The 20,730-nt window shown below is 40.6% G+C and overlaps 3 protein-coding genes across 3 annotated transcripts in view; 1 reads left to right on the forward strand and 2 right to left on the reverse strand.

Annotated features, from left to right (window-relative positions):
* The window catches only part of pigg (phosphatidylinositol glycan anchor biosynthesis class G (EMM blood group)), a 154,951-nt gene that overhangs the window by 35,482 nt on the left and 98,739 nt on the right, over positions 1-20,730 (reverse strand). The window lies entirely within an intron of this gene.
* ctsf (cathepsin F) lies at positions 9-11,511 on the reverse strand. Its single transcript, XM_072395303.1, has 19 exons — positions 11,135-11,511; positions 10,342-10,452; positions 9,941-10,022; positions 8,121-8,182; positions 7,887-7,959; positions 7,584-7,697; positions 7,307-7,455; positions 7,052-7,148; positions 6,427-6,507; positions 6,133-6,252; positions 5,980-6,044; positions 5,641-5,731; positions 5,431-5,489; positions 5,272-5,343; positions 3,578-3,716; positions 2,768-2,880; positions 2,444-2,552; positions 1,581-1,689; positions 9-1,495 (listed from the first exon to the last, which is right to left on the reverse strand). Exons 1-19 carry the CDS (start codon positions 11,381-11,383, stop codon positions 1,258-1,260), a joined length of 2,133 nt encoding a protein of 710 aa, XP_072251404.1. The 5' UTR covers positions 11,384-11,511; the 3' UTR covers positions 9-1,257.
* On the forward strand, positions 12,055-20,469 carry aup1 (AUP1 lipid droplet regulating VLDL assembly factor). The gene is made up of 12 exons (XM_072396199.1): positions 12,055-12,486; positions 13,602-13,739; positions 14,291-14,441; positions 15,490-15,677; positions 16,839-16,911; positions 17,368-17,441; positions 17,755-17,821; positions 18,030-18,132; positions 18,236-18,373; positions 18,814-18,953; positions 19,382-19,470; positions 20,076-20,469. The coding sequence occupies exons 1-12, from the start codon at positions 12,446-12,448 to the stop codon at positions 20,119-20,121; spliced, it is 1,248 nt and encodes a 415-aa protein (XP_072252300.1). The 5' UTR covers positions 12,055-12,445; the 3' UTR covers positions 20,122-20,469.

A 20,730-nucleotide genomic window follows, 5' to 3' on the forward strand; every position in this document is an offset into this window, starting at 1 on the left:
GCAGAGTGTTTTATTTCTAAGAACTTCATCATAAGGTGTTACCTGCAAATTGATAACTTTTCTCAAGAGACAATGAGGCTGTTTCCACCCTCAAAATGTGAATGCGTCTGTTAAAAGCTCCTGAATTTATTGGTGGTGAATGTCTTTGTTTTAGCAGAGTGGACAGGATACTGCTCAGTGATGGCTGCAGTGGAGCAGCTCTCAGTTGTTTTCTTCCCTTTCCTGTATAACATGTTCTGGAATGACAATAAAACAATCTTGCTGTCCATTTTCTAACCTATCCATCATGACCACACTTTTTCTGCAAGTGAATTAAATCAAAAGGAGATTCCTCTCCTTATTCTTTGCTCGAGCTACAACAACTAACAGAGGAAACAGGTGTCCGGAGTGTTATGCCCTTGGTGGTGAGCGGAAACACACACGCACCCTTTCAGTACAGCAAAGCTTAGTCCTTCAGCAAAAGATGGAGTTTGTGTTTTTACAGCTAAGCACCCAGGTCAGGTTCAACTGGCTCCACTGACATTTGGAATGTAGTACATCTGGAAAACGTGTCATGAGTGTGTTTACTTAAATTATTACAACAGCACAACAGCTTCCAGAAGAAAAAAAAAACAGCTTGAATGAAACAAAAGAAACATTCAGGATAAAAAGCTGAACACATGATCAGGATGATAGTGAATCTTAGTGTTGGGCACACAGCTGTAGCATGAATCTTTGTCCTAACTTTCATCTGCAACTGACTGATATCCACAGTACAGCAGGAGACCACACTGTGTGACACACGGGCCGCTGAAACTAAAGCTAACGACCGCATTCATCTCATGATCAAAACTCCCGGGACAACTTTGTTGAACAGCAACCAAAGTCAAACATGACTGGAATGCATTTCATATTAAAGTGGTGACAATAAGCTCTTGGAGTGATGCACTAACAGATGAAGTTTGTTCTTCTGAAGAGGATGAATAGTCATGTTCAAATGCACCGACAACCGGAACGTATCCAATGTGGTTTTTTTTGTTGAATTTCAGCTCCATTTTAACACAACAGATTGTTTTAGGGATCGCTTGTACAAGCACGAATTATTAAGTTCATTGAACAAGCCCAGCCAATCAAAGCTTCGATGGACTCTCCCACGACTTGCATAGGGAGCTGCAGCATAAGGGGCGACGTTTGAAATCAACAATGAATCAGTCCGTGATGACAGCAGAGCACAGGGCTGCGTCCTCTCCACAGTCCACACTCTCCGTCGTCCTTCCCTTAATGTGCCAGCTGAGATCCGTTTTCTGTCCTTCCCTCTTCCTCATCTTCACTGTCCTCCTCATCACTTTCGCTGTACTGGTAGTTGCAGCGGTTAGTATTTACAAAGAGGTCGCTCTCGTCGTCCTCAGACTCACTGCCTTCCTCCTCTTCGTCCTTTTCTTCCGTCTCCTCTCCCCTTCCCTGCCGTTTGTCCATTTTGTCCTGCGGCGACTGCTCCTCCATGAACTCCTCTGGCCTGGAGGGAGGTCCAGGAAAAAGTCACCGTGGATTAGGACACGTACATGGTGTGTCTTTACATGTGTGTTTGTGTTTCCACCTACCAAAGCTGCTGCTTCTGCAGATACTGAATGTGATCTTTGTAGAGAATAAAGCTGATCTCTGCCTTCACCTTCTCTCCTTCCTCAATAGGATCCACAATCACATAATGACCTGAGGAATCAGAGCACGCAGTTTAACAGTGAAGAAGAAGAAGTAACCGTACAGTCAGAGATGTCTTATCTAGGTAATTACTAACGTGTTTGGGATTACATTATTGACGTATTGGCCCCTTACGTTGGAATATATGTTCACTTGAAGAAAATAATAATTAAAGAAAGCTTTTTAAATCTACAGTCCAAACTGTTGATCCATACACTGGTGGAACACCAGTAATATGATGGCGTTTACACACAGCAGCCACATATCAACAGGAAAAAGGTAGAAAACAAGATACTGGTGGGAAAGAAATGACCTTCTTGTGCTGTGGAGCAAACACCAAGTTAGTTTTGTGCCTTTATTATATACTTAAAGAGAGCAGGTTTGCAATCAAATTAGTGTTACAAAACACAATGAAGTGTAATGTTTGCAAGCTCAGAAGTTTTGTTTGCCAGTCAAGAAATGTTGATTACATATCTAGAAGTGTTTGTGCTTGCTGTCGAGCAGAATCTCGTCAACAGTCTCGATCTGCTTGACGACCTGACAACATTCAGGGTTTGTATAGAAAAAAAAAAAGAGTCAAAGGAGATGACATACTACATATACATAAACATAAACATATATATATATATATATATATATATACAGGGGTTTAACATAGAACTGTAGCAGCAAGTCAAAAGAGCACAATATTATCATCAGCCATCTTTAATTCAGGTCCCTAGATTATCACTTCATAAAGCAAACATGTACAATACGGATCTTTTACCTCTCTTGATCCAGATGTTTTTGCGGAACTTGGTCGGCATGCTCACCAGGAAGGTCTCACCCTGAGCCGTGATGGTTTCATGGAGGTTGTTGCCACGGCTACCGATAACCTGTTAGAAACGCGCCAGAGATAAAGGTTTGCACTGACACTACTTCTGCCACCCCCCCCAAACTTTTATTTTGACTCACCAAGGCCATAAAAACACTTCTATGTGCTAGCATTACAGATTATTCTGATAAAATGCATTTGTAGGCGTTTTTGTTAACGTCATACTAATAACTAGACTGCAGTTAAAAAAACAGAATGAATAATAAATAAATGTACCTTTACAATCTGCTGGTTTTCTGTGGGTGTGACGAAGTCTCCCAGAACTTCCTTAACAACGTGTTTGCGTTTGGTGGCCTGTGACATTATAAATGATGGACTTCTTTTGCCAGCTGAGAAAGAAGACAACAGGAGGTCATAAAGCTACGAGAATTCCAGATCTATTGCTATTGCTATTCCTTACATTACATTTTCAAATATTCTTTCCTATTCCTAAGTGTTGAAAAGTGGTGGAAAACTGTTCCATAGCTTCAATAACACAAACCTATAAGCCTCTGTGGGTAGCTTTTCAACATTCAGTCACCTAATGGTGAGCAATTTCTGACACCACAACGAGCCCAAATATTACTAATTATCAAATGTGAATTTATAGAATTTGTGGGATGCCACAACACTCGGAAAACAATAGGCGCATTCCCACTGTAGGAACATTTTGCAGTTCATATAACCTTTTCAGGAACTAGGCCGTTTTTTCACGCATTCGGACATACAACAGAGGGTCAAAAGAGATAGAGTGGCTAAACAGGAAAATGCTATTCGGTCCATCATACGTAGAGTCACAGAATGTGGCGTTGCACCTATAAACACACGAGTCTGAGGTAACTGGCTAACCTCAGTCACTCACATTAGTTATCTGATAGCAATGTTCTCGCTATAATTCCAGTTATAGTTAAAGAGGTAAACACGCTTCCTATTTCCTCCGTACCAAGTATCTCTGTTCGGTTCTTGACTCCTGAAACTGACAACTTAGCCGAATGCTAACGTTAGCTATCCTGAAACATACCATAACCACCGAGGTCGGGGTCCTACCTTGAGAGGGAAAACAGAAACGCTGACGGTGTCCGTTTAAAGCAGCAAAAAATACCCAATAGTGGCGGAAAAACTCGCTACAGAAAAAGGAAAACGAGAACTTCAAGTTTTCAGTCACTAAAAGTAGAACCGCGTGCGTTCATATTTTCTTGGAACACGCAGAGCGACGGAAAACAAAACACTTCCGGTGTCAAATGGTCTTTAATTCTAAAAATAAAGGTAGTTCTTTATGCGTCTTCTCTATTGGCTGAAAGGCTGCGTAATGAAGGTCAAACATGTCACTTTTCAGATAAACACGACTACATTAGACTTTAAGTTAGTCCTATACGGATTAGTTAACACCTGTCTGATCATGGTATAAACACATTCATTTTATTTCTAAAATCTATTGCTAAACACACATTAGTTCTTCCAGAGTTGTGCCTTTGCATCTTGGGAAATTGATTTTTTTTCCTATTTGAGTACTGTTCAAGATCACCGACATTTAAACGTGTTCCTGTAGCAAGTGACCACAGCCCTTCTGTTTTCATCAAAATACACATATTAAATCGAATGAACCTGTAAAATAATTTCTCCCCATACATTTATTTAATTGTATAATAAAGGGGTCCAGCAATACTTATGGCTGAAGACTATAAACAATATTTCACCACTGTAACAAAAAGTGGTGAAAGCATTTGTGTGTATTTTCAACAGATTAATTCCATCCATTTTCTATACCTGCTTAATCCAAGTCAGGGTTGCAGAGTATGGAGCCTATCCCAGCTGTCATTGATCGAGAGTCCATCACAGAGACAAATGAGACATATGACCATGCACGCTCACACTCACTCCTTGGGACGATTTAGAATCCCCAATCAACCTAACATGCATGTTCTTGGATGGTGGGAGGAAGATGGAGTACCCACAGAGAGGCCACAGGGAGAACATGCTAACTCCATGCAGAACGGCCCCAGCTGGGATTTAAAACAGGTACCTTCTTGCTATTAGGTGACGATGTTAACCACCACACCACTGTGCAGCCCCACAGGATAATTCCAAATACAACTAAGAAATAATCAATTGCAACAAATCATTGGTATTTCACTGTTTTTTATTCAATCTTCACTCATTGCTCACTCTAACAGCAGTTGGTACAATTACATTCCAGCTTTGTAGTAATGAGAAGACCACAGTAAAACCAAAGTCCTATATTACCAGGGGGGAAAAGAAGGAAAGAATAAACTCTAAGCACAAAAGCACAAACACTATTAACAAACTTCCAAGAAAGCAGACCAGATAGAAGTCTAACTAAAGTTAGTAAGACTCCGGGAGCGAGGCTCAGTTACTGTTAGTAGAGATGAGTTACAACCAATACTGCCTATACACAAGAGTCGCTGAAATCTGCTGGAATAACGGAATCAAACCTGCACACAAAATCTAGTTTAAAATACTGTCAAATTTCAGTAGGACATAAAAGCTAGCTTTATCAGAGCTGGTACGATTTCTTAAAAGTGGCTTGAGGCGTATGAGGTTAAAATACACGACCCGGTTTGACGGAAGAGAAGCATAAGAAGGACTTCATGTGTCTGACTTTGATCTTTGAGGATTCTTCTTAAATGTCTGTGTCCTTAATGTTGAGGTGGAACCGCTTGCAGCTGCAGTACGTGTACTATGTGTATGTGTTTGGATCCACAATGTGAGTTGGTGGTTTAGACGACTACAGCAGATGAGCACATCGTGTTGATGCCACAAGCTTTGGACCCCCTGTAGAGGTAGTAGTAACCCTGTGGATGAGAGAAACAGATGATATAATAAAGTGTTATGATCTTACATCAAAGAGAAAATGGTGCTGGTGGATGTTATTGTCTTACCTGCTCTCCATAATCCTCCCCCCAGCTGTTTTTGATGGCCCAGAATGGGGTGCCATTACCTGAAAACACAGAAACATCCATGCGGTTTTCTTAAAATACTTTTCAGAAAACCATCTCTCCTTATGTTGACAAACACAACAAACATCCTTTCCTTTTCAGGGGTAAAAGCAGTTCAATAAAATGAGGGAAAACCAGAGGAAAAACACTTACGCTTTCCATATCCCACCAGCAGCACAGCGTGGTCAATCATCCAAGGGTTGCAGAAGATCTTCAAAGGATGAGACACACCCTTCCTGTAGAACTACAGGAATAAAAGAGACAATTTAAACAAATGAAATCCCCAAATTATGTGGCCTAAATCAAATGCATACAGACATTAAAATCTTTTCATGTCTGTTTTGCAAAGATGGTAACAAAAAAATATTTTCCCAAAGGCTGAAACACTGAATAGCAAAAGCTGATTAAATTATATGGAAAAATTGTGATGTAAAGCACTGAATTTATCTGTAAAACTGCTAAAAACATGATAGCAATGATAAAACCGCTCACCTGCATTGCAAAGGCATTCAGAGCAACAGAGATTGGTCCATTCTCAGCCAGCCACGCTGCGATCTCTGAGGAGAAAAGGAAAAGAAAAGGAAAGTAATAAAAACTGGCCAGTTTAACCCCTGCAAAGATCACTGGGTTTTAGGCCCAACTCACCCGTCTCATCTTTGGACAGCTCCACAGAGCTGTTGATGTAGGCTGCCACCTTCCTGTCGGTGAAGTCGCACCTCTGCTTGTGCCCGGTGTATGAGTAATCCGTTTCAGTCTCCAGACCACCTGAAACACAAATGGAGGTCAAAGTTCAAAAGGTTAAAAGACGTTTGCGCTTAATGGTTCTCAGATGAAATAGTTTTTTCTTCAAATATCTTCTGGCATATACACCAAATCTATGTATGCCTGTATAAATCTCACCATTTTGCATAAAGTGAAAAACGTGCACAAGCTTCTTACCGAGCTTCTCAATAGCTTCGTAAGCATTTGATGGCAGTCCGCCTCTGCATGCCTGGTCCAGCCCGTCACAGTCAACCAGCTCTGAAAAAGACAGATGGATGAGCCGATCAAACCATCTGTTTTTTTTTTCAATACAGCAAAAACTTAGCCAACATTTTGCAGGACAAATGTTGCCATTGTAGATCTCTAGAAGCCAACATTATATTTCCGACCGCGCCATACGAAGGCATTTACGTATTTTCAAAAACACGTATACATTGTGTACATGCCTTCTTTCCTTGTGACTGGGCTGGTGTTAAACTCAAACCCACATGATGAGATTAAACAGAATAAAAACGTGATATCCGAGGTAAAATTGCAGGACAAGAGTAGTTTCCTATTAAAACCCTCGCAGGTAACAGCGTTTGTTTTAATGCCACCCACCACCCCAACTGCCTCCTAACACCTGCTCATTTTTTGGTAGATAGATCTGACCTTCACGTTTGAGCCCTAAGTCACTCCAGCATTTGTCCAAAAAGAGAAAAATGAACATAAAAAAACAGGATCTTTTAATACGTGGGTTGGAAAAAGTTATTGAACACCTGCTCTGCCCTTGTACACTTAGATCTGTGCAGATGTGTGTTACCTTGTTCAGAAAGTGACAGCAAAGATCCATTTTTTAGGAACCACTGGCCTTCAATGTTTCCTGTGACAGAAAATGCCCAACAGGATCCACACATACCCTGCAACACACACACACACACACACACACACACACACACACACACACACACACAAACACACACTGATCAGCATTAATATGCGGCAGGCGGCAGTTATTTCTTATAAGCCAGAGGTTCAAGGTGAACACCCAACGGTGACGTCTTCTGTTTGTTCGCACCTGGTTCTTAACAGGACTGACAGCTCCATGATCGCGCCAATCCCAGCTGTCAGGGGCGGGGCTTTTGGCAGGGGAAGCTGGTTTCATTGGCTGGTGGAGAGTCCACTGACTCAGGAGCGGGTTTAGATATATGGAGCGAAACTCCTCCTCTGGAGAAATGCAGATAGGGAGAGCAGTCAAACCTCAGTGTTATTACAGAGGAACTGATGAAACACATGAAAAGCAGAAGGTGCGTTTGCTCATCGGAAACTGTGGAAATGGAAGCACAGTCACGCACCAGTTAGGTCACTGAACTTGGTGACTCCGTACTCAGCTGAACCTTGATCCAAAGACTGGAGCTTCTCAGCCGTCTTCAGGTTCTCGTGGAAGATTCGCAAACGACGGTCGGCTTCTGGCAGATCAAAAACACTGATTTAAAATCATTTGATATCTCCCAATTAAATACTCTGTTCTACTGCCCTCTATAATTATTTTGACATTTTATGTATATTAAAGGTTCAGTGCATGTACAAAGGGGTGTGATATACTTGGTAGCCCCCTGCTCTGAATGCCCACGTTCTGAATTCGTGTCACCACTCACCCTCCTGGCTGCTGTAGACCTTGTTGTATTTAACCATGAACTCTTTAAACTGGCCCAGCAGCTCCACAGACTCCTACCAGACAAAGATCAGCCATAAACACTCAGTCAGCAACACAATGTTGATGCTCCATCTCTAGCTCAAAATGATCAGAAAAGTTTCCGTGCTGGGGCACATGAGAAAGAGATAACATGTTGTCAGGCCTGTTAATGTACTCAGTGCAACATTACTTTTACCTCTGGAGTCTGGCTTTTGGATAGATCCTTCACCTTGTTGGTCCCCTCTACTTCAGCATCAACTGAGAAGAGAAACATCAAGTAGCACATGTTCATTGTGACGGTATCCAACATGAGTGCTCTGGTTTTGTGTTAAAAATGTGCAACGACTCCAAAGTTTTTGAAATATCAAATCTAATTTGGCATATTAGATTTTTCTGATTTATTTCTGCTCATGCCTGGCATCTTAGAAGTGTAAATGACACACTGGTTCTACAGCAGTGGGGTTCTTTAAAAGGATGCGAGCTGACATTAGACATGGGCTCATCACCTTTTACCTAATTTATCTCTTTGATTTGGCTGATTACTTATCAGCCAGACTGGTAAATATTAGAGTTACATAACATGAAGGTCAGGTCCAACAAACAAGCCTGAACAAACTGGCCACTTGTCGGAACCAGTTCAAATATAGGATTAGTTCCTTTACAGTACTGTGCAGAAGTTTCGAGCCACCCCTATAGGAAACAAGCGCAGACATTTATCAAAACAGATATGGAGAAACAGTATAAAAGTCAAAAACAATGTTTGTACAGTTCTAACAAGCTTGAAAGTCAATGTTTGGACTGAGCACCTTTATTCTTCAACACAGTCTGAATCTTCCTAGACAAGCTTTCTCTCATTTCGTTAAGGAGTCTTCAGGAATAGTTCACCAGGCTTCTTAAAGGACATCCCAAAGCTCTTCTTTGGATGTCGGCTGCTTTTTGTTCTGTTCTCTGTCAGATGATCCCACACTGCTTCAATAATGTTGAGGTCCGGGCTCTGGGGAGGATTCATCCCTCCATAAGACCTGTTGCCACTGATTTTCAGTCCACTTCTCGTGTCATTTGGAATAGCCCAGCCTTTTCTCCCTGTTTCCCTTCCTTGATAATGGCTTCTTGACAGCCACCCTTCCATGGAGACCATTTCTGACGAGGCTTCAGTGAACAGTAGATGGATCAGCTGAAGGTCCAGATGCATCTCTCAGGTCTCAGCTGAACCTTCTTAAGGACATCACTTTCAGATACTGTTCGTCTGCTGTAGATACTTTAATTTTGGTCTAACACTTATTCTTTTGTCCTCCACATGTCCCGTTTCCTCAGTCTTATTATGAACACACCATGCTGAGATATGCTAAGTTTTCAGCTAACATCTCTTTGGGAATCACCTTATTGGTGCAAAAATAACATTTTCTATCTGTCAACCTGTGTTTTTTTTTTTTTTGGTATTTTTCATAGATATAACCAAAGAAATGGGAACAAATTATGTGTCTTTGTGACATTTTTTCTATCAGAATCAGAAAGCTTTATTGATCCCAGAGGATAATTCAGTCACTGACAAATTAAGAGGTCCGTTTTAAGTAGCTTCACAAAAAAACAAACAAACACAAAAGCAGCCAAGTTCTCTGAAAATGGTCAGGTACAAGGACTGGACTGAAAATTAGTGAAAAAGAAGCCAATGTCCAAAGACAAACTTTGAAAGACCTTCAGAAAGACCACTAAAAGACAACAAGAAAGCCTGACTGCTCGAAAGTAAAATATAAAGAATTGAAGGGGTTTCTCCAGACTTTTGCACAGTATTGTCCATGCATTGGTTTGTCCAGTTTTCAACTGAACAGACTGCTGCCATAACACTTGCAGCAATAAATCAACAATAACAATAGCTCATCTAAACCTCTTCAGATTAGACAACAGAACAGGGGAAAAAACCCAGCCACTGTGAGTCACAGAAGTGGCAGATGTTGTACACTGGTAAAGCAAAGGCATGGACCAGCCGTTTTGGCTGCTTCCTTGCTTCTGACTGACCTTTAGGCTCACACTTCTGTTTGAGCAAGGTTGAAGTGCCCTGCCAGGGAATATCCCATACTTCAAAGACGCATACCTCTGTCTGAAATATAAGAAACAGAAATAAAAGAGAAACAATGCATATTTATTTTGTATGCAACAAAGGTTTTGAAAAAAAAAAACAGAATCAGGCGTCGACCATTCTGGAACAAAGGAACAGAAAAAGCAGCTTGTGTGTCAGTGTTGTACATGAATGCATGTGGACATGAGGCCTGAGGGGTGACTCCAAGTCAAACTCCTGTCACAAGACCAAATGGCTGGTGACATCTCTGCTGAGCAAACAAAGATATTCTGCTGCTACATGGCGAGCTACTTTCGGCTTCTGGCTTAATCTCTGTCTCTCTTACAGGCACAAATCCTACCTTGAGTTGCTGAGACTCGGGATAGAAGTCACATGTCCTCAGCATGGTGGATTTCTTACACTGGGTGTTGCTGAGTTCCACTGTTAAAGTGTAACGGATTCCCTTAACCAACTGGAAAAACAGAAAAACAAAGAGGCACTCAGTAATGCATTTATAGACACTTGACTTCACATATTCTAATGGTGGCACAATGTGAGTTTGATTGAATGGAAAGTCTCCAGACTAAACAATATTTTGTGTTGTTGTGCATTATAAAAGCCACTTTTGTCTGTGTGGAAACCTGAGTGGAGATCAGCGCATCTTGTACATATCGACCGTAGTGTAAAGTTCTTTTGAACTCAAGCATTTGACTTCCCGTCGAGATCAAAATATCACTATATTTAGGGGGGAGTTATACTGCATGTAATCTGATTCAGAAGTCTAAGAAATAGCCCAGATTAAAGTATATCACAAGCTGGTTCATTTTCTGAGAAAAGTGGAATAAAGTCGTGCGAGTTTACCTTTCAACAGTAGCAACAGTACATGAACACGTGCGTTGTAGCGTGTCGTTTATACTTTTATTTTGAAAACAAATCTCCTTATTTCCGGCCTGACTCGCTAACTTTTGCTAACGTGACCCAGCTCTAAGTAGACACCCACTGTCACTGTTGTTTACAAAAACTGAGCATACATCAACTGGCCCTTATGCTAATGTAATAAATCGGTTTAATAAATAGAAATGTATTTCTTGTCCTATGATAAAGGGAAATGACGACATGTTGGATTACAAGACATAACTCTTGACTCATTTGACCTGTTTGGTGGCAGAGATTAACCGGCTGACTCTGCGAAGGTGCATGGCGTTGGAGCCCCGGTTGTATCGCTCCTCTGCGAAAACCAGTGCCTTCCTTAAGCCCGGGTCGGACTCATGCAGACGAATAGGAGAACCGGGAGGCCCGAAAAGAGGCCGGTCGAGGTCTTCACCCAGCCCGAGAACCGGGCCCGGTACCGCGGCCAGGGCAAGCCACAGCGTTAGCAGACAGCAACGAAATCCGACCACCATATTGGTCTCTGTGTGCTGTCAAAAACGAGAAAGGACCCGTGTTCAGTCTGCGCTCGGTTAAAAACAGCGTTTATTTTCGTGGAAATACAATCGATAATAGGTTAACTGTCCTCGTTATACAAATGGATCATCTCTGTTGCCAAACAAATGATGCTGCATGTGGGAGGAGACTGAGAACAACAACGACAGGGGTGCGTTAAAGAAACACAACACCCTGAATTGGGTTGGTAATAACCGCTTAACAAATCACGTAATAGTTTATGCATTATGATGTTAGAGAATACCCGTCTGAAATGCTTATCAGGTCTTGAAAAAATGGGTGCAAGAACAATCACACATGATCAAGGTAATTCCATGGGAACTACAAATTATTCTGTTGCTATTCATTTTTCTGTAAGTAAATAGAAAAAAATGTGTATAAAATCCCACTGAAAATTTTTCACAAATGAGTATTGATTAACTCATGAATTCAATATTATAATATTTTTTCTTCCACTGACCTAAATGTAAATTGAAATGTACTAAATTCAAACACTAGAGGGAGACAAACTATGTCTTCTGACGGATCAGAAAGTATGAAAGTATTTTGAAAGTAACGGAGCTGACTGCTGTTGTAATTTTGTTGTATTCACAGTTACAAATTAAATTAACGCAGAAAAATAACATTGCGATTATGTTTAGTATGTACATATACACAATGTGTACACAATATACCAAAGTCTGCTAAGAAAGCAGGTCGATTTACTCTTCAAGAAACTCCACTTTTATTTTTGAGAATTCCGGTCGGAAGTGTCAGTGTTGTTTCTGCTAGCGTTAGCCGTGCTCGCACAGGAAGAAGCATCTGTTGATAGCTGCTATGCTAACATCCTGAGCTTGCCCTCACTGCTTGATACGTTTTTGTAAAACCACCAGCTTGTCGAGTAAACAGTAACGCTAATTCGTTGCCAGTTACCCACTGTGTGACCATAGTGCTGCTGTGAACGTTATGACTAATCTATATTTAACAGTCTGGTTGTATTCTTAGCATTAGCCTCTGCCAAAACCAAAGTCCGACTGGCAGACATGGAGACTCGGGGGATTGAGGACATGTTTGACTTTCGTCGGTAAGTCAGCTAACGGCTAGCTAACGGCTAGCTAACATTAGCTCCATCGTTAGCATTAAGCTAATGCTAATTAGCCACGATAGCCAGGACTGAGCGTTGAATAACAGCGGTAACTTTAGAATGTCAAAGGTGACATTTATCGTTTTTGAGCTAACCAGTGTAGTTTGGGGCTTTTAAAGGAGATACCAAATATTTTGGGAGAAATGCGGCAAATTAGCCTGGTGCTGGCGACGTTAACACTTGGTTGCTGGTATTTCTTATGAAACCTTATGCAATGCTATAATGCTATGTACACGTCACATTGTACTATCGCCTCTGCAGTTAGATGCCTTGAACTATTACATTTAGATTGCTATGGAGTGTACAGACTACGGCTTTGACATGATTAAAAGAAAATACGATTATCATGTTATCAGAATAGGGCCCATTTTTCACATAAACAAAAGTGTAGCAATACAGATCCTGGGTCAATTTCTGAATATAATCGAACCACTATCGTGCTTTCAAAATGCATAACAACAGCTATTTTTTAAGCCTATATCTGTCGTGAAACATGTAATAAACTTGTATAAAAGGAAAGCTGACGGAAACTCCTAGTTTTGTTCGTTCAGCTGTGAGTGCAGTAGAAATTTGAAACTTCTGGTCAGGAGTTCACGAACAGGTGTGGGGTCAAAGTATGTGTAGATTTCAGCCTACATGAAGCGACCGTGTGAAAAAGTGTAAACGGCCTCCTTTAGTGTGTTATTGAGTAAAGAAGGGAGGATGCAAATGGAGGACTTTATGTTTTAACTCTGTTGTTCATACAGATCCTTCAGATTAGTTTTTATAGCTGGATTTCCACCAAGAGGCATAGTTGGGATGACAATTTATAACTGTAAAACGTATTTCTGGTAAAGGAATACACTATTTGCTTTGACATGTATTGCAATTTCATCATACTTACAAGCTAACACACTCAAATACTGATTAATTTCTAATAAGCTAATATTGGCTGATAGGTTAGCATGGCCAAGTAGGCAGTCTCGCTGTTCTATATATGCATTGTTCAGTCTTCTTCCTGTTTGTTACATTGTATTAAAGATGCTGTTTGCCACTCTGGTCCATTCTTTGCACAGGTTTCCCAAAGATGCCGTGGTTCTCCTGCTGTTGCTGATTTATTTTCCAGTTGGCATTTGTTTGATGTTGATACGGATTTTTATTGGTGTTCACGTTTTCCTGGTCAGCTGTGCACTTCCAGAAAGCTTTCTTCGAAGGTGTGTCTTTCAAAGTATCCATCTCCCACTAACATTTATAGTCAAGGCAGCAGCGGCCAAGAGTGTGTCATTATGACTCATTAAAATGCGCTGCACAAAGAACAATGGTTCAGATACTCATAGAAATGTAAGGTAAACAGTGGCTTTCAAACGTAGAATGCAAACTTTTGATGTTATGAAATAATTTCTGCATTGGTCGCTACCACATTTCAGATAACGCTTTAAATTTAGTCTCTCAATTACTTTACATTAAGTCAAATGGCTAGCCAATATAAGGTATTACTCACAGTAATTCCATGTTGAATAAAGGTAATTTTTCATCATGATTAATGAACCCTGACATATAATTGGACAAAGTGTTTTAATGAGGGAGAGGTTTCTGTGAGAGCAGCTGAAATGAACCATTATGGAGTTCATTGCGAACCTGTGCTGAGAATGATTTATTGCACATTGGGTTGAATCGGAGATGCTCAAAATGTTGCTAATTTCTGTGACTTTTTGTTTCTAATCATGAAATGTTTACATTTGCTTTTTTTTCTTTTTGCTTTTAGATTCATTGTGAGGGTTATGTGTTCAGTGCTGGGCATGCATGTGAGACAGAGAAATCCTCGCTCCAGGGACAAAAACACCAAGCTGTACATTTGCAATCATGTGACAGAGTTTGACCACAATATAATGAACCTCCTGACCTCCTGCAATACTGTGAGTGCTTCACAGTGTTTTACATGTAATGTTTGCATGCTGAACCTTGTTATGCAGCAGGTTTGAAACATTTGGGCAGTACTCTCAGTTAACACCTGTTGGCACGCATCAGTTTACATGACTGAAGTGATGTTATTGTACATTTCGCATTTAACTACATGCTATTTAAATCAAAGCTTTGAATGATATTACAGAATTGATGTTATATATGACTGACTTTAGTTTTCTTGAGCTTCTTTTTATATTAATAACTGGAGCACTTATGTTCCATTTTTAGATCACTCTTATGATATCACCATATCACATCTGAGCCACTGAATACTCTCCTGGTGAAACTGTAAGATGAAAGTACATCATGTTCTGTGTCCAATCTTGAGCGGCTGGAAATTACTGTCAATTCTTTCAGTGCAAATATGTGTGCTGACGCATGAGGGCGTTTTAAAGTCTCATGTTTTCAGACAATTTCAAAACATGGCTTTCCATTTTCAGGCACTGTGCTAGAATTCTGGCACGGTGACACGTTTTATTTAAAAGAAAGAAGTCAGTTGCAGAAATTTAATTGAGATTGAAACCATGGTACTATCCCTAAGTTGAAAAAATTGACCTTACATATAGCCCTTTTCACACAGTGGTCGCTATATATTGGCATGCAAAAGACATTCCTATTGAGCCACCGCTGTAGTTATTCACACAAATGAAATGGAGGCGCTTTAGCACCACAAGTGTGCATAAACACATTAAGCCAGAACCGCCAAATCAGCTGAGCGACACCAGCATTGTTGGAAAGTTCAGTGTGTTTTGCCATGCTGGCGCATCCGTACACACACATACCAGTCTGACGTGTAAGCAACATATCGACTTCAACACCCCCCCCAACACCCTTTCTTTCTTCATACTTGCATAGAAACCACCAGTGCACACCAAAGGCACGAGAGCCTTGTGAAAAGGGCTTACATTTGCTGCCTTTGCCTTTTAAAATTTTTTTTTTATATATAAAACTAAGAGAGCAGTTTTTGGTGAGCTTGCATTGTGTTTTTCTGTTCACCAGCCCCAGTTGGAGGGCTCCACAGGCTTTGTGTGTTGGGCAAGAGGCTTCATGGAAATCCATTCTGCAACTGGCCAGGGTGCAATAGGAGAGACTCTCCAGAGGTACTGCTCCACTGAAGGCACCGCACCGTTGCTCCTGTTTCCTGAAGAGGACACCACAAATGGCCGCGCTGGGCTGCTCAAGTTCAGGTTAGTGTGGACCAAGTTGTTGAAGGATACAATCACCTAGTTTGTGAAATCATGGCCGTTTTCTCTTGCTGAGGACTGCACATTTGTTTTTTGTGACAGGAAATAAATGTCAGTGCTTCTCACATATTGATAACTGAGCGCACCATAACAGCCGCCCAAGTATGTTTGGCAATACATCCCAGGGTTTCCCACCCAAAATATAAATGCTGGGTGGGACTGGAGGTACAATAACAGCCATGTTTGGAATTTTTGTCTTTCCAAAATAGTGTCATGTGAAGTGTTTCAGGCCCTTTCTCTCTCAAATGCTCAGATTACGTCTGCCCCTCCCCTCTTAATGCACACACACTGAATCAGCACAGGATCGTGGGCAGGAGAAAAGCTTGTGGGGTTACACTGTCACCAACTAGATTGAAAGAATTTTTGGAATTTCCGGTCCCTCGCTGAAACATTGGAAGGGTCAGAAAAGACACCCAATGTTGCAAGGGAAACACTCAGGAGACAACAAGTCACACTTAAAACTTAATAGGTTAATAGGTTGCCAAACATATGGGGGCAGTGAGGGGGAAACCACGTATGCCGATGCTGTTGGTTGTACAAAAAAGAAAAAAAGAGTTATACAATGAAGTCAGTCGAGTTCTTCTCTCTATTTCACAGAGCTTTGGGGTGGAAATGAATTACTTTGGTGGTTGATTCTTCCTGCTGAATTCCCTTTAGAGATGCAGAGAAACTGGTTCGAGGAAGTGGAAACATCTGCTGAGCTGATTCATTCCTTTTATTGACTCAGCCAGATTAATGTCTTTAACTGTGTGAGACCCATGTTGCTTTTAGTTATTATTCAGCTATAATATGAAGGGCAGTCCTATCAGATGTGCAGCATTTGATTGAATTTCAGCAGAATAAACATTGTAACTCTGTACAGTTAAATTTCATCTTTTTTCTTTTTTTTTAACTGTTTAGCGCTTGAGAAATACAGGTTTCTCATGGTATAAATTATATTTTATGTACAGTACACTTCAGTCAGATCTTGATTGCCTCCTTTGCCACCCATTATGATTGTGTACAGGGTAAAAATGACACTGTGTCATGGCCTAAATACTTAGCTTAATTAGCTCCCACCATTCAGTCCCACACACACATTAAATGTGTATATTTTCTTGACAGTTCTTGGCCTTTCTCCCTGACTGAATCCATCCAACCTGTGGCCTTACGGGTGACCAGACCACTGGTTTCTTTGGTAACGTTATTTAAACTTCAAAGATAATTTTTATACTGTGATGGAATAATGCACTACAGCACCACTGTGATTTCTGTGTGTTTTATGTTTAAAGGAACATTGAGATGTACAGCATTTTGTATAGTGAAAAACTTTAATAAAATGGGACTACACTTTAATAGCAAAGTGTAATGCTCTGAGATGCCACTTTCCAGCTGTGAAAAGCTGTCAGCAAATGTGTGAAATGTCCGAGAAGTGGCAGGCTGCTTTAATCCAATCCACCCACCACAGAACTAAGAATGATTTTGTCGTGTACCTGTGAGCTTCTGTAGCTGATGATTGGTTTTTGTAATAAGTGAGGATATTTGTAAATAGTTAAAGTTTGGTTTGGAGCCACCTCTATAACTTTCACTGTCCGTGTATTCTCTGTGGCGAAACGAAACGTGTTTGAATTGATAACCTGTTGTCCATCCACAGAGCACACCGGAGTCCAGTTGGCTAATGGAGCTTTTATGGACATTTTTTGTTCCATGTACAGTGTATCATGTAAGGTACTAAATAATTTGTGTCATTTCTATTAAACATTGTTGTTTTGAATTTGATTTATTATATATATTCAACTAGCAAGATAATTGTTTTCTTGGAGATGACAATAACACTTTGAGGCAAGCGATTTGGCACAGATAAAACCACCAGACTTATGTACTGTAGCTGCTAATGCCCATCAATGAGCGTCTCAGTTCGCATGGTAGAATTACATTTCTAGAGCATTTAGTTTTCTTAGCTCTGAGTTCTAAATATTAACATTGCCTTTTAAGGAAGCCTCTTTTTTTGTTTGTTTTTTTGTCTTGCATTTTATCCCAGTTGGCTACCACCAGTGTCCAGACAAGACGGCGAGTCCACGCAGGAATTTGCCAACAAACTTCAGGAGGTAAGAGGGTGTCAGTTGAGCGGATTCATGTGGGTATATGTTTTAAAAATAGAAAATCACACCAGCAGCTGTATTACATCACTATTTAGCGCACTTCAAGGCACTCGCCATAGTTCCTTAAAAGCACATTATTATATATTTGATATTTGCACAGATTTTTTCATTTCTCCTTTTAATGAATCTATCTTATTTGTGTCTTCTTGCCCAGCTACTAGCTGGTGAACTTGGCTTAGTATCCACAAAGATCACTAAAGCTGATAAAGCAGAGCACATTAAAAGGAAAAGACATTCTGTACCACAAACATCTACAAGTAAGTAAATCCGCTGATTCCACAGTAAGCGGGACTCCGTACTCACGGAAGTTCGTTGTATTGGAGTTTTAGGGATGTCAGCTATTTCTTTTTGTGAACACAGGTGTCACACCTGGCTCTATTGGGCTCGGATTTATGGTTCCAAGTTTGGGGACAGATGATCATCGGATTGCCAAAATGGCCCAGCAGGTGAAGGACGTGCTGCCTCACGTCCCGCTGAATGTCATCACAAAGGACTTGGGTAGGGCTCAGCTGGTGTACATTCTACCTTTGCCACCAAATCCATGAACGAACCGTGTAGGTTGTTAAAGGTGCAAAAGCAAACATTAAACAGTGGAAGGATGATATGACACTGATGAAAATAAGACTTTCTTCCAGTGTTTTTTAGGTGTGTTGCTGACATCATATTTAGGTTTGTTTATATTTGTAAGTTTTTCTAAAGACAATGCAGTTGGAAAGTGAACAGACTGAATGCATCTCTCCAGACCTGTCTGTTGAATGCGTGTTCATATATCGTATTTTAGAAATTTCCAAATCTTCAGATGGAGTTTGAATGATCATGTGCGTTCTCCATCCACGCTGTCCAATCATTGTCCCCAGCTGTATCATCATGTACTTTTAAAAACTCTCACCTGGTTTTGTGTTGCCATAAAGTCACAGTTGTCACTTGATTGTGCGCAGCTAAAACCAACTGTGTGGACACCACCATCACAAATCTGCTGGAGAACAGAGAGGAAACCACGGTGGAAGCAACTGGGATGTCGACGTTTGGGGCTTCTAAGATCAGCTCCTTTTCTTCCGGCTCTGCTCCAACCATAAAGGTCTGACATTTCTGAATGCTGCCACCTCTTTGTTCACTTTGGATTAATTAAAATCGTATAGAAATGTTATAAGTTCAGGGTTCCTGGAATTTTGCTGGAGAATCATAAACTGCAATGAAAGAATATTGAATTATAGTTGAGCTACTGAATGTTTTATCGTTTTAATGAGCCAAAACATAATAACAAGTTGTTGGAACATCTGGTGTCACTGACCTTTGAGCCACTTGGACATTCAATTAAATTTAATTCACTTTATTTATATAGCTCCAAATTACAACCTGAGGCACGACCTCTGACCTCTGTATGACCTCTGAGGGAACTTTTAGTGTCAGGCATCATCAGTGTTTTTGGCTCCTGTTTTGTATGGTAAATTCTGTCTGGATGTTGTTTTTCCTGAATGAATTATTGTCTTTTCTTTTTATCCCCAGCCTGCTGCCAAAAGCTTTGGGAAATCACCAGCTGACAGACATTTGTCTCTCCAGGAACGAAAGGAAGCACTGTATAATTTTGCACGAAGGTAAGAGATTTAAGAGGGAAAAGATTAGCAAGAGAAGCTGGATTTGTTCTGACGTTACAGCTGAGATGGCAGGGAAACCTGCATTTTTTGGTACTTTAATTTTTCTCCCCAACTGTTTTAATCAGATATATTTGGACTGATTCATAATGTCTCCTCTCCGTTTGGCTCATATTAATAAGACACCTTAGATGAGAGCCAGAGCCACCTCATTATGCACAACATCTTGCCGTTGTTGTCGGGGTGAACAGTAATGCAATATTCATTTGTCTTGAGATTTACTTGAATACATTCGCGGGGTTGCATCTGTTGCTCAGCATTCATTCCACATAGAGATGAACTCCAGCAGAAATGTAACTGAAGATCACAAGATGTTTTACCCAACAACTTTGTCCAGATACTTAAGAAACAACTATTTGCTCTGACGTGATAGTAATATTTTAGAAGCTTTTTTTGGAAGTCTGACTGTTGGGGAGTTGACCGAAACACATCACATTCAGTTGAATTTTGGGCCAGGACCACATTTATGCATTCAAAATTAGTCGAGAACTAGACAGGAGGTTTGCTGAAGTGCAACTGACAGTATTTAATCTAGTTTTCTCTTCCAGGCGTTACATTGAAAAACATGGACTGGATCAGGAAGACAGCCACTGAACACACGTTTGAGTCAAGCCATCGTTGAGAAGCGGTCAGAAGGAAGCGTATTCAACCTGCATAGTTGTGTAATTTGAATGGTGATTTTTTTATATTCTATCAACTGGTTCTTTTTTTGGGGGGGGGGGGGGGGGGGGGGCAGATTTTGTTATTTGCAAAACAATAGCAACAAGTATTCAGAACATGTACACATTCATGGAATGGTGATTATGCATGTGTTTAATTCTTTGTTCTGGCTGATACATAATTTTGATAACAGTTTGTATAACAATCCACTGACTGTGAATCATCTATTTATTTTTATAATGTCCAGAGTTGTTGATGAAAATAAAGTTCAGCTTGACCTTGCTTTCAAGAAGTAGATGTGAGTTTGTCACCGTTTGTGGTTTTTAGTGACTGTAAGCTGATTCTGATGCCCCAGGTTTAAGTGCTGCACAACAGCTTGAATGTAAAATCCAATTGCTTGTGACTTGTATATATAAAGTGAGACTTTAATTGCGGCAGTGTTTCCTTAAATGCAACTAGTCACATTCATGCATAAGAGAAGAATAGCTACACAAGGCACCAGGCCTTGTGTTCCCACAACAAACAGCTCCCAAGAAAAATGGA

Source organism: Leuresthes tenuis, unplaced genomic scaffold (assembly GCF_036924035.1).
Source record: "Leuresthes tenuis unplaced genomic scaffold, fLeuTen1.0.hap1 SCAF_11, whole genome shotgun sequence".
Taxonomy (NCBI): domain Eukaryota; kingdom Metazoa; phylum Chordata; class Actinopteri; order Atheriniformes; family Atherinopsidae; genus Leuresthes; species Leuresthes tenuis.